The 14112-nt window shown below is 42.5% G+C and overlaps 1 protein-coding gene across 1 annotated transcript in view; it reads right to left on the bottom strand.

Moving 5' to 3' along the window:
• Positions 1–14112, bottom strand: part of gab2 (GRB2-associated binding protein 2) — a 155909-nt gene that overhangs the window by 76665 nt on the left and 65132 nt on the right. The window contains exon 2 of the mRNA XM_051665286.1: positions 12646–12949. Coding sequence (XP_051521246.1) covers positions 12646–12949 — 304 coding nt within the window. The remainder of the gene's footprint in view (positions 1–12645; positions 12950–14112) is intronic.

The following is a 14112-nucleotide window of genomic DNA, read 5'->3' as shown; positions in this document are numbered from 1 at the left end:
GTATCTCATAAAAAATGTCTCTGTTTCAAATCAGCCTTTTACCGTTTTGCCTGAGGAAGTATATGGATGTGACCACAACATTAGAGGCAGTGTGTGTGTGTGTGTGTGTGTATGTGCGCTAGGGGTTTTTGTGCCTAGTTCCAAGAAAACATTTGTGTACAAAAAATTGGGTGTCAGTTTTATGAAAAGTTAAGTGTGTGTTTGTGTGAGTTTGTATGTAGTCCCACAGACTGCCCACAGTGCTTTCACTGACCATCTGATGCATATTGCACAGAAAACTGGAAAGCACTTTTTCAATTTGGCAAACTGTAATCTGAGTTCAGTATTAAGTTCTCACAGGTTTATTTTATCAATCCCCTTCAAAACAAAGTTGTGTTTGAAAAGTACTGGGTACAAAAGTACTTTTGGGGATTAAATATTCACTGAATTTGTTCTCCAGGTTATTGGAAAGACATTTTTGAAAGACATCTGGAGTTTTGTTTTAGGCACCTAGTAGCAAGTAAACTAGATACTGTCTCCACAAACAGAATTGCAGTGTTGGAGAAGCTACTTTGAAACTGTAGCTTGCTAAGCTAGTACTGCACGACCGCTCCCCGAGGGAGGGTGGCGTTCAGACCCCTGTGTCTTCTGGCCGACACTTGAAACAGAACCTTGCAAAGTCTTTGTTCAATATGGTTAATAGAGACAGATCTTATATCATATCCATCATCTGGACTAGTTTGTGTCAATCGACCTGAAATACACATTCTTTTACATGCAAATTGCCCCTCGTCACAGGCAATACGTGAGATTCGCCTTCGAGGGGATTGCGTACCAGTTCAAAATCCTGCCCTTCGGCTTGTCCCTAGCTCCTCACACATTCACAAAATGTATCGATGCAACGCACACTCCGCTGGTTGCTTTCAGCACAGGGACCAGTTGCTTGCGCATTTGGAGCTTCTGGGTCTCAAAGTCAGTTGGATGTAGAGTCTTTTGGTGTGCAGTTTGCAAGTTCCTTCCTGGGGAAGGAACTCGACTATGTGACCATGTTGGTACGTCTGACCGACAAATGCAGTCAGTATTTTCTCCAATGTTTGACAAGCTTCAAGCTAAGGAGAGCTTTGCTACTGAAACAGTTTCAGTGGGCCTTCGAGTTGATGGCCACAACAGCCACAGTCACTCCATTGGGCTTGTTATATATGAGGCCTCTTAACTGCTTGTTTAAGCCAAGATTGCCTTATCATTTACGGTGACATGGTCGCTTACATTTTGTAGTGATGGGCTGCTGACTAGCCGTGCTACATATTTGGAAAATGCCTACATTCTACCAAAATGACGTTGTACTCGGCCAGGTGGCCAGATGTAAAGTTGTCATGACGGATACATGCACTTTAGTAGTTACAATAAACATAAATAATCAATTATACTTATGTCCGCAAAATCAATCATTGATCGTTCTGAATTCGTTCCCTCCAAGGTTACAGTTGTAACCGACTGTAAGTACATCAATCTTTTTGACTGAAGGTAGAAGAGCGCATCTCTCAGTCCTTTAACAGCAAGAAATAAGTAGTGCGGCACAGCTAAGCAGCATCTCGCTCCACCCTATAGAGAACCAAGTTTACATCAGTAACTGAGATTTTCCCTTTCATGTGAGTAACTTTGACACTGCGTGAGTAGCTGACACTGTGGGTACCATATACCATAATGCCCTGCTACTGATAGGGCAATGCCCACTTGCCAACAGGGTAGCAAAAGGCATTGCTATAACCACCCATTCATTTTGAAAAATAGTAAGTAAAGGGGAGGAACAATAAACCATACGGTTCGATGCCAAGACAGTAACACTAGCTTCTTTGACCATCGCGTAGTGGTGCAATGTCTCAACATATCTTCTTACTTAGTGAGAAGACTTTTTGGAGAGCAGGGCGGTTGCCTGGCCAAAAGCTTTGGTACAATGACACTAGCCAACAGGGTAGTGAAACATTGCTTGCATGTTTTCATCCACACTAGTGGGAATAGAAAGAACACAGTTTTTGATTTAACACCCAATACAACAAAACTAACCAACTGGTCAGTGATCATTGGATAATCAACCCTCTTCTTCTGTGAAAATCTGGGAAGAGAGGGAAGATACATGCAAAGTATAAAGCCTGGCAAAACTGTTAGGGGAAGCCCAATCTGCAGCCAGACATATATATTTTAGTGACATGCCCTTTCCCTATGCCCAGGAGAAGGCCATACTCCCAGTGGAATGAGCTTAAACAGGTTAATACCCATGGGACATTGTATGCCTTGCTAATCATAAGCGAAATCATTGGCATCCACGACCCAGTGAGAAATTCTTTACTTAAAGACGGCTACTGTGAACGGCCTCCAAAGTAAACAAAGTTTTGTTCAGACCCCCTGAATAGACTCTTTGGTCAATGTACAAGAATTATGCCCTCACAGGGCATGTGCAGTCTATTAGCCTCATTTGACTCAAGGGGAGGAGGAGAGACCACTTGCAGGTTAACAATTTGAGCCCTAAAGGGGGTTGCCAGCACATTGGGTGCATAACTCCCTCTGGGCTTGAGAATGTATTTTGACAGGCCCTAACAAGAGATGCTGACCAAAAAGAGAGTAGGCATGAACTTACGGCCTCTAGTGTCTCAAATGTGGAACTCGTAAAAGAGTTTAACACCAGAGATATGTCCCAGACTGGGATGGTATTGGGGCGAAAAGATTTACGCCACTTTATGGCATACAGCCGCCTGGTTGAAGGTGCCCTGGCCTGTAGTACAGGGCCTAGCACCAGCTGCGACAACCCTATTGTGTCAGACGAACCCCGTTCAAAGTCTAGACATGCAGTCTCTACAGGTCTGGCTGAGGATGCCAGATTGTGCCTCGAGCTTGCAAGTGCAGATCCTTAAAGAAATTTCCCAGGGGGGAGCATTCAACAGCTCTGCCACTTTGCATATTGCATATGCATATTGCGATTAGCTGGCCATCTGTAAGTTAAAGCATCCAAGCCTAGTGAAGCTTGTTGTAATGGAGTACCAGAGGTGACAATGCATGGTCTACGGGGAGGCAAACAGGTCTACCTTGGCTTCCCTGAATACCTCCAAACCCTCTGAACTGACTGAGGGTGGCATCTCCATTCCCCCATCCTGGCACAATGACATGAGAGCAAATCTACTTTTGTGAACATGTTTGCTCCTTTGACAGCAGCTATGAGATCTGTCAGTTGTGCTAGGGCACGGCAGACTTCTGGCATACTGTCAGCAGCAAAGACTGGAATAGTTTTCTCGTTCCTGGCATACAACAGCTGGGAAAGCGAGAGCACTGTCCTGGTAATGTAGAAGAAACCACTCCACAGGGTTTATCCAACATGCATGCCTCTTGTATATGCAATGAGGTCTTAAGTTCATGTTGTGATATGGCAGTATTCCAGGCACGTCACCAACGATTTTGAAAACAGGCAATGAAGTGACCTGTGTTCCGCCACCAACTGGTTCCCGGTTTGCAACAGCAGGGAAAACGAGATGGCTGCTTAGGCGACATGGAGGCGCCTAAAATCTCTGTGTTGCGAAATGACATCAACAATAGTAAAAATAGGGCTAAACCATCTTGTGTTACAGGGGAGATTTCATTCCTTGCACACAATGGCGGGGAAAGCGAGAAGTGAATTGCTGACAATTTTTAGCCAGTGCTGTCATTCCACTAACACCAGGCCGCCCATAGACCTGCCAATTTCCTGGACAGAGATCTTGGTGTCTGTAGTGCTCTTTGTGACATGACGCTTTTAACAAGCACCGCAAAGGTGGCTGCACCAGAGACCTGAATGTTAGTGTACTCAAGGTTCCTATTCCTTTTGACCAAAGAATTTCCATGACTTAATGACTTTTTGAGTTGTTCATAATTATTTCTTTCAATCCATTTTATAGAGATTGCAAAAAGAGCACTTAGAAATGAAATACTTTAGAGCTAAGCATAATTAGAAAAAGTATGTGTTCACCATAAAAAATGTTTCCCTTTTCCAGGCATTTAAATCACAATGTTAAAACTTACTAATATTTCCAGGTTTTCTATGACAGTGGGAACCATGTTTACTGTTACCAAAGATCAAGCTTCAAAACATGGAATCTATGTCTCATTTCAGCCTCTTGGTTTATTTATTTTTTCTATACGAAAGAGTCTGTAAGGTGCTTAAGCAAAATGTCACACTCCAGATCTAAGGGATAATATCTAGTAGTGTCCGGATTTATTAGGTAACATAACAAGCAGCTGACTTTCACAAAACAAGGATTTCCAAAGAAAATATCATAAACATGAGCTCAAGATGCACGTGTGCTTAAAACATCTGGATTTGCCATGTTCAACCTGGCATTAAATAACACATGTCCAGCTTGCCATCAAATTGCACAATGCTTTGCTTAAGTTTGAGAAAGAAGCAGGAGACATCAGCAAAATACTCTATTTTATCTGCATTTCTTCTAATTCCTATTTAGAGACAATTGAGGTTATAATTGAAATTTGTTCTTTCCTACTGTAATCCACACTGTATTATGCCAAGTTTTGCTAAATACAGACAGTTTATTTTTTTATTTGAAAATCTATCTTGTATTTTACAGTAGAAAGTGATATAAACTACCTGTACATCAGAACATAACTGTTACAGTCGGTCTCCCTCATTTTCTTCAAGGACTCTTGTTTTGAAGTTTTCCCTTGGACTACATCTCCCATAGTTCACTTCCATCTGTTTCTTATCATCCTCACATGTATTCCATTCCCTCATTAGTTCCTTTTGTATAAATATCCTCTTGTTTTGCGCTTTCAGTTGTCAGTCCTTGAAGTGTTACGTTGTGTTAATGAAGTATTTTGTTTTGTTATTTTGTGATGTTTAGCTTAATCATTTGTTCCACTCCAGCATTTATAATTAAAATACTGAAAGTATCTATTCTAGTCTCCTCTATTCCACTCCAAGAACCAATGCTACAGAAGGACTGACCGATCCAAGAATACAGATTCACTTACCTGTTCCTCCCAACGTCCTCCTCACAAGACTCTCTGCGATTAATCTAATCCTCTTCTCCTACAAGCCCAGACCGACAAAAGTCATGGAGCTGACCGGTTCTTTAATGGATCTATTCAAACAAGACCTTCCTCTCCTGGATTACACCAAGTTCTGCCAACTCATCTCTCCCACCACTGTCTTGGACCCCTACCTCTGTGCCATTTATGGAATAGGCTTAAACTTCCATCATCCCACAGCCCTTCCGCAAGTGGAGAATCTTCTCTTTTAAGAATATATCCCAGCCACGCTGTCCCTACATCTCCTCTCACCTCTACCAACCCACAAGGAAGATCCAGTCCTTGCCCTGTAGCCTCGACCATCCCAGAGCCAGTACCTGTAGCCCCATCTGTCCCAGAGCCTGCTTTCACTGAGCTTATTGTCCTAGATTCCATTCCCACCCGTATGCCCACCCAGAGTTCTCCTCCTCCGCTGGATCTACCCAACATCATGGACACACTAGTTCTGTCCAGTACCCTGGTCCTTCCTCCTCCGCTGGCTCCAATCAGGATACTACCTCCTCCTCCTGGTCAGCCAGCTCCTCCCACGTCACCGGTTCGACCTTCGCTCCCTGCGATACCATGGTCAAGGGGAACCTCAAACCCTCCTACTCCGCCTAGACCCTCCGAGCCCTGGACTCCGCCTTGGCCCTTCGTTCCCTCAGCCCCACCTCAGCTCTATGTCCCTTTGGCTCCACCGTGGTCCTTCAGCCAATCGGCTTCTCCAGGGTCCCTCGTCCCACCAGCTCCGCCTTGGTCAGTTGGTCACCTGGCTCCGCCTCGGCTCTCCGGTCCCTCAGCTATGCTTCGTCACTCCAAGCCTCCGGCTTCACTGGGGACCTATGGCTCTGCCTCTGTCCTCAGATCCCCCCGGCTCCGCCTCTGTCCTCAGAACCTTCGGCTCCACCCTGGCCCTTCGAGCCGTCGGCTACTCTCTGGGCACCAAGTTCCCTGGCTCCGCCCCTCGGGTCTCTCACTGCTCCGCCTTCCATGACTCTGCCTCCCACGGCTCCACCTCTCGAGCCTCCCATGGCTCCGCCCTTAGAGCCTTCCATGGCTCTGCCTGCCTTTGTCGAGCCTCTCTGGCTCTGCACTCAGAGTCTTCCACGGCTCTGCCCTCTTCCCTTGACTGTCCTCCTCCAGCGGTTCGGCCCCTGGATCCATTCCTAGCCCTGAAGCTGCCCCCCAGGCCCCCGGATCCATTCCCAGCCCTGAAGCTGCCCCTAGGCCTCCTGAACCTTCACCTTCTGTGTCACCCTACCCTCCTAATCCGTCTTTGGGCACCAGGAGTCGCCCTTTAAAGGTGGGGGGGTTTAATGTCACAGTCTGTCTCCCTCATTTTCTTCAAGGATTCTTGTTTTGAAGTTTTCCCCTGGACTACATCTCCCATTGTTCACTTCCATCTGTTTCTTATTATCCTCACCTGTATTACATTCACTCAGTTCCTTTTGTATAAATATAAATCCTCTTGTTTTGCCCATTTAGTTGTCAGTCCTTGAAGTGTTTCGTTTTGTTATTTTGTGATGTTTAGCTTTGTGAGTTTGTTCCACTCCAGCATTTATAATTAAAATATTGAAAGAATCTACTCCTGCGTCTCCCCTCTTCCACACCAAGAACCAATGTTACAATAACTCACAAGCTGCCACATACCTCAAACACAAAAATCACTCCCTGTTCTTTAACAAAACAAAAGAAAAAAATCTATTAAACTTTCAGACACTGCATCCATTTGGCAGGGCTGCTTCAACCCAACTTTCTCAAATGACTCAGAGAAGAGGTGGAGGGTAGAAAGGAGGACATGAAGATATTAGACATGCTATAAGGTAACATGTAATTGATCGTATCAGCAGTATAGAGAAAAAAATTGCACATTGCTCCAGATGAGACTACTACTACTGTAAAACATCCTGGTTACTTGCATAACCTCCGTTCCCTGATGGAGGGAACTAGACGTTGTGTCGATGTAGTGACACTAGGGGTCACTCTTGGGAGCCCGAGACACCTCTGGTCTTTGATAAAAGGCCAATAAAAATTGGCGAGTGGTATTTGCATGCCACTCCCCCGGACATACGGGTATAAAAGGAGCTGGTATGCAACCACTCATTCAGATTTTCTCTTCGGAGCCGAACGGTCATGCTCATTGGGCTGAATACTTACTGTTCATTCACCTCTGCTGGATCTGATGGCACATTTCAGTGGCTTCCTCTGCACTGGTCCACTGCAGAGAACGCCCCAAGGCACTTCAGCAGAAAAAAGAGAGTATATTTTCTGAAAGAGTATATTTCTCTAAAAGAGCGGCACACACGGAATGTCTTTTTAAAGATGCGTCTTTTTAAAGATGCCTTTCCGATTGTGTGTTATTCCTGGTTGCGGTCGTTACCTCTCAACTTCAGATGGTCATGATCACTGTCTTTCATGTCTGGGCACGACCCACACGGAGGCAGCATTCGTGGATGGTTCATGTTCTCACTGCAAGAACATGACCATGGCAATGTTGCGGTCGCGGCTTGCTTTCGTAAGAAAGCAAGCCACTCCAGCGGCTCCCCGCCTCGGTCCTTCTACCTACGGGTTTGAGGCCAGCGTGGCCAGCAATGGGGGCGATTTGGGGACCCCAATGGGATCGCCTCCGCCGGGTATCCCCCTGCGGACCTCCCATTCCCAGCATGCTCGTCTGCCCTGATCGGGCTTCTGGATGAGTCTGCCTGGCCTCTTGTTTGGAGCCCGCGAAGCTGATGAGTTCTCAAGCGCAGCATCGGAAAGTGGCTTGTCCAGTCGGACGCAGAAGCCTCAGCTGGGCTCCCCCTTCAGGGACGATTGCCCAGTCACAGGCTGATGCAGAGATGACGGACATGCTTTCCCGGGCGGCCGCGAGTGTCGGAGTAGAGTGGAACCCTCCGCTCTCCCCTGAACCCTCGCGGCTCAATGATTGGTTCCTGGGCTCGTGGCACCACTCAAAGCAGCCACACCCCGCTCCAGTGCCTTTCTTCCTGGAAGTGCACGAGGAGCTGACGAAATCGTGGGGGGCACCTTTTACTGCCCAGTCCCGATTCCTCAGTTCCCCCGCCCTCACTACCCTCAACGGCGGGGCGGCCAGGGGCTATTCGGTGATTCCCCCGGTGGATAAGGCGCTCACAGTGCACCTATTCCCGCAGAGCGCCGCCACCTTGAGACGAGCTGGCGTGCTGGGAATGGGCGGTCCGCGGGGGGATACCCGGCGGAGGCGATCCCATTGGGGTCGCCCAAATCTTCCCCAGTGCTAGCCGCGCTGGCCGCAAACCCATAGGTAGAAGGACCGAGGCGGGGAGCCGCTTACGAAAGCAAGCCACGACCGCAACGTTGCCATGGTCATGTTCTCGCAGTGAGAACATGAGCCATCCACGAATGCTGCCTCCGTGTGGGTCGCGCCCAGACACGAAAGACAGCGATCATGACCATCTGAAGTTGAGAGGTAACGACCGCAACCAGGAATAACACACAATCGGAAAGGCATCTTTAAAAAGACGCGTCTTTAAAAAGACGTTCCGTGTGTGCCACTCTTTTAGAGAAATATACTCTTTTAGAGAAATATACTCTTTCAGAAAATGTACTCTCTTTTTTCTGCCGAAGTGCCCAGGGGCGTTCTCTGCAGTGCACCAGTGCAGAGGAGGGAGAAGCCGCTGAAATGCACTGTCAGATCCAGCAGAGGTGAATGAACAGTAAGAATTCAGCTCAATGAGCATGACCGTTCAGCTCCGAAGAGAAAATCTGAATGAGTGGTTGCATACCAGCTCCTTTTATACCTGTATGTGCGGGGGAGTGGCATGCAAATACCACTCGCCAATTTTCATTGGCCTTTTATCAAAGACCAGAGGTGTCTCGGGCTCCCAAGAGTGACCCCTAGTGTCACTACATCGACACAACATCGAGTGAGTGACAGATAGGGAACCAAAATAATGTCATTAATATATTGAATTTCATTACTACTGTAACACTACCTATAGGCTAACATAGATTCAAAACCAAAACTTTACAGCCCCTGAAATTATCATGAAACATAAAAACTAGTGTACTATGTTTCAATGTCCATATCTAAAACAGTATGGTAATAAAACTCTTTTCTGTTTGTTTTTTACCGATTAACATTAAAACATAGTCTCATGATGACTCATAATAATTTGTATGAGATGGAGAAATCGTAAGATATTGTACGATTTGGCTTATGAAAATCTACAACTTTTCAACAAGCATTTGAATCAACCAATCAACATGCAGAATATCAAATCTGTACAATACAGGCATCAAATTTTAGCTAGCCTCCTGTCCAACAATTCTTTTTTTTTTTTTTTTTTAAGAAAGGAAAAGTCTGTGAACAAATGTAGTTACTCATTCCATATTTATTTATGCAATAGAAATTATTCATGTTTGTCAATAACCTGTAATACAGTTGCAATCAAAATTATTCAACCCCCCCAAGACAATAAGGATTTACAAAAGTAAGATTTTCTGATGACCCAGAATTTATCTATATCAGATCTATATCAGTTGAGTGACACATTCAAAGTCATAGTGTGAATATATAACCTAATATTTCTAAATAGCAGGATTTTTTAAAAATACAGCCATGTCATAATTATTCAACCCCTATTGCATGTAGCTGTTTCTTAAATATGTAAGGCTACACAAGTAATTGTTTTAAAACAAAATTAAATCATCAGTCTGCAATGGCACTTATTTATGTTTTAAAATTTAAGTTTAGCGTTGTAAGCAAAAATGTATTTATATGCAAAAAATGCAATTAAAAATAAGCTGTCTCAAAAGCTAATAGAGGAGATTATTTCATTACACAAGAAAGGTCATGGCTAAAAGTACATTTCCAAGGCACTTCAATTTCCAATAGACAAAGTTGGCAGCACCATTCATAAATTTTTTAAATATGGTACAACAGCAACCTTCTTGGGGTGTGGAAGAAAGCAAAACTTCACCAAGGGAAATGTTGACTTGAATATTCAAGAAGTAATTAGGAAAGACCTGTGGAGTCCTTGAAGAAGGTTTTATAGACGTATGACACTAAACTGAAAATGCGTTTTAGACCCATGGGTCAGCAGTACGTCTGGAGTAAGATGACAAGGTGATGACAAGAACGACACCATCCCCACAGTCAAGCATGGAGGTGGGTCAGTCCTGTTATGGGGGTGTTTTGCGGCTGCAGGAAACGGCTATCCTGACTATGTGACTGACACCATAGATTCTTTCAGGTATCAGGCCATTTTGGCATGAAAAATGTGATGCCTTCAGTGTGTAAATTGAAGCTTGGTGATCACTGGACTTTCCAGCAAGATAATAACACCAAGGATACATCTAAGTTATCCACAATCTGGTTCAGAGATAGGTCGTGGAATGTCCTTAAATGGCCCTTTCAGTCCATCATTAAAATCCCATTGCAAACCTTTGTTGGGATATCAAGGATGCAGTGGCAGCACAGAAACCAAAGAATGTCAATGAGCTGGAAGCTTTTGCTCATGAGAAATGTGTAAAAATTCTAATACAGAGGTGTCTGAAGCCTGAGAACACTTACCTGAAACATTTATTTGCTGTTATTAAGGATAAAGAATGCTCCACAAATGATTGAGTTTGGGGGTTGAATATTTTTGACGACATTTGTGGAGAGAATTCGTTATTTTTTATTTTAAAATTTGGGTAAACTGAACTCTTTGTTCTCAAAATCACTCAAATGTGTATTAAAAACTTACTTCGACTGTTTACTGAGGTTTTAGTTGTGTTTTAATTCACATCACCAGAATGTATTGTTGGTCAGGGGGGTTGAATAATTTTGATTGCAACTGTATGCTTCCCTCGTCTCATTCCAAACTAGGGCTGCAACTAACGATTATTTTGATAATCGATTAATCTTCTAATATTTATTTGATTAATCGGATAAATAATGACATTTCCTGTATTTAAATTTTTTATTATTATTATTATTATTATTATCATTATTATTATTACATTCAGGAAATATACAAAACAGTTCATTTACTTGTAAAATTATTCATCAGGGATGGAGTGGGACAAAAAATCAGTCCAGCAGAGGGAAATGGTGACACCAGAATAGAAATATGTATAATTCTGCCCAGCTGAAAAATACATACAGGTAATTATGTTAGATACATATGATTGTCACACAGTCACTGATTACATACATGTTAAGTATTTAAAATTAATATTGTAAGTTTTAAAACCATATTGTCACTGTTTCTAAAGTATTCTTTTCAAAAATAAATGTTTACGGGTAGTGCATGCTTATCCAGTAAAATAATATTTGCCATAGTATACATTTACTGGTGAAATCAGACATTACATTTGGCACTATCAGGACTATCAAATATCAGGACCCTTAGCATTATTATACATTATATTCAGTATTATATACAGTTTAAGATAGTACAATCATCAGCAAATGCAGTGCAAATTCAGTCTCGTGCTGAAAAGTCTCATCATGGTGCTCATTGTATTACATCTGGTTACGTGATGAGAAACAATCTAAAACACTTCCAAAAACTGCACACATGACCATGACATACATGAAAGCTGCATGATTGATTACATTGAAACTGAAAGTGCGGTATGATGTTGCACGAGTTTAATGATCACGTTCCCTTTCTCCATTGCTATCGGTTTGATTGAAGCAGATGAGCGCTCGTTTGCTCAGTGAAGTTTAACGGAGACTCGCATGTGGTAAAAACAAGCGGTAATACGCACCTGATTTGGAATTCATAACATATAGTATATACATTATAAAACATAGAAAATAGCAGTAAAATGTAAATTATGCGTTGGAGCACAATCACTCTTTCAATGTACCTGATGCTGCAATCGCTCAACATTAAACTGTATGCTTACTATGATCTTCCTTGAAGTGTTTATTAAGTGCTCTTGTGCGCTGGACATCTTGGGTTGTGTTTTTTCCACTTCAATTTGTCTGTCATTTTTCAAACAAGTTTCGTCATGCAACACATTTTCACTGGGCTGTAAAGTGATGTCACTGATGGAGCTTCTCTGTACTCGCCGCTTAAATCCCTCTAATCAATAATGAAATTATAATTGTCGATTTTATCGATTAGTTCTTGCAGCTGTATTCCAAACCCCAATGTTTTCTTTCTTTCATGGTACACAAAAGTTATTTTCTTATTAAAATCATGGTTTGGTTTAAAGTTTGGGTAAAGAGTTAGACTTTATGGTTAGGTTTAAGGTTTGGGTTAGATTTTAAACTTAGGAAAAATCATAAGAATGCTCATGCAAAACCCCAATGTTTTCTTTCTTCTGAAGTACACAACAGTGATTTTACTATTAAAATCATGGTTAGGTTTACTGTTTGGGTGGTTAGACTTTATGGTCAGCTTAAGGTTTGTGTTACAGGTCAAACTTTATAATGGGGGGGGGGAGCATAATAACATTGTTAATGGTTCATTTATTTTTCTCTATGGGAGTAAAAGTAGATACAATTTTTATACGAGCCAACTCATTTCATTTCATATGATTTCACCATCTCATACTATTATTACGTCTTGTCATGAGTCAGGGTGTTATTTTTGCAATTCCGTTTGGTGACACTACTGAATGTAGACTTGACTGTTTTACCATGGTGATTGGCCTCCGACTGGTTGAATCCACAGAGCTGGCATATTGAACGCACCCAGCGGTTCATCTCCTCCTCTGTCTCTGCAACCAGGTAGAATGTTCTCTCGGCTGTCTTGATGTCAAACACAAAGCTGTCCTGAAACTCTTTACGTTTAAAGGTGAGGCCTGCGTCCACCTGCTCGCAGCAGTGCAGGTCTATGATGCGAATGGGCTTTTTGGCATGATCACTCTTGTAGTACTCCAGCACGTCCGGATCACCGCTCATGCGGCCGCTGCGCAGAATAAACCAGCGCTTCTTCCAAGCCTATAAAAACAACAATGATAGACTTCTTTAAAAAACTATTTGTACTTGACTAACAATGTCAATACTTTATTTCCTAGATAGATAGATAGATAGATAGATTTCAATGTTTAATTGGAACTGCATGTTATATTTCACTTAATAGAGTGTGATAGAGATAACAGAAGGGTGTTTTAATGTTCTAATAGACACGTTTTGTTTTATTTGTGCTACTTCCTCATACTTAAGGCACCAATATACTACAATATTATATTACGAAATCGGAGAAAGAATGGGTGTGAAGCCACTGCAAACTAAATTTGTCCAAAAACAAGGTATTTTTGAGTTTGTTGTTTTGGTTCGAAACAGGAAAACTTCAGGAAAACTTCATGCTGGCTGTTCTACACCTCACTGCCATTGGTCCATGTCATCTGTGGGTGTTACCTGGTGCCCCACCTACTTTCACACCAACATCTTTTTCTGGTTAATTTCTTCACTCATTTGACATCAGTCAACATGAACACGCTGGAGTGCAGAGTTGCCACCATTTTATACATATCTTTGCAGTAGTATCAAAGTCTTTAACAAGATATTCATCAACAAAATTCATCATAAAATACAAAATCAGAGGCTAACCAGTGCACACTATGAACACATAGGCCTACAGTGTATTAGTGTTAGCATTAGTCCCATGAATGTAAAATGTAAATATGGCAAATTATACATTACTTGACTAACAGCTAACAAAAATAACACAAACTGTTCAACAGCCTCTTAAAAATAGAACATCTTCAGTTTCTACTGATCAAAACCAAGATTGGGCTCTAAGAAAAGTGTATCTATGTGTGTACAGTATGTTCCATATTGTGTGTGTGTGTGTGGGGGGGGCTTGTTTAAGTGGTTTATGAGGACATTTTTTTAGGCTACAAACTGGTAATTACAAGGGTATTATGCTGTAAATATGGTTGACATTTCTAGTGTCCCCATAATTTAAATTGCTTAAAAAACACAGTAAATGATGTTTCATTGAAAATGTAAAAATGCAAAAAGGTTTCTGTGAAGGTTAGGTTTAGGGGTAGGGTTAGGGTTAGGGGATAGAATCTATAGTTTATACAGTATAAAAATCATTATGTCTATGGAGGGTCCTCATAATGATAGCTGCACCAACGTGTGTGTGTGTGTGTGTG

This window comes from Myxocyprinus asiaticus, chromosome 31 (assembly GCF_019703515.2).
Source record: "Myxocyprinus asiaticus isolate MX2 ecotype Aquarium Trade chromosome 31, UBuf_Myxa_2, whole genome shotgun sequence".
NCBI classification, from domain to species: domain Eukaryota; kingdom Metazoa; phylum Chordata; class Actinopteri; order Cypriniformes; family Catostomidae; genus Myxocyprinus; species Myxocyprinus asiaticus.
Note: the sequence above shows the minus strand (reverse complement) of the source record. Positions and strands in the feature narration are given on the sequence as shown.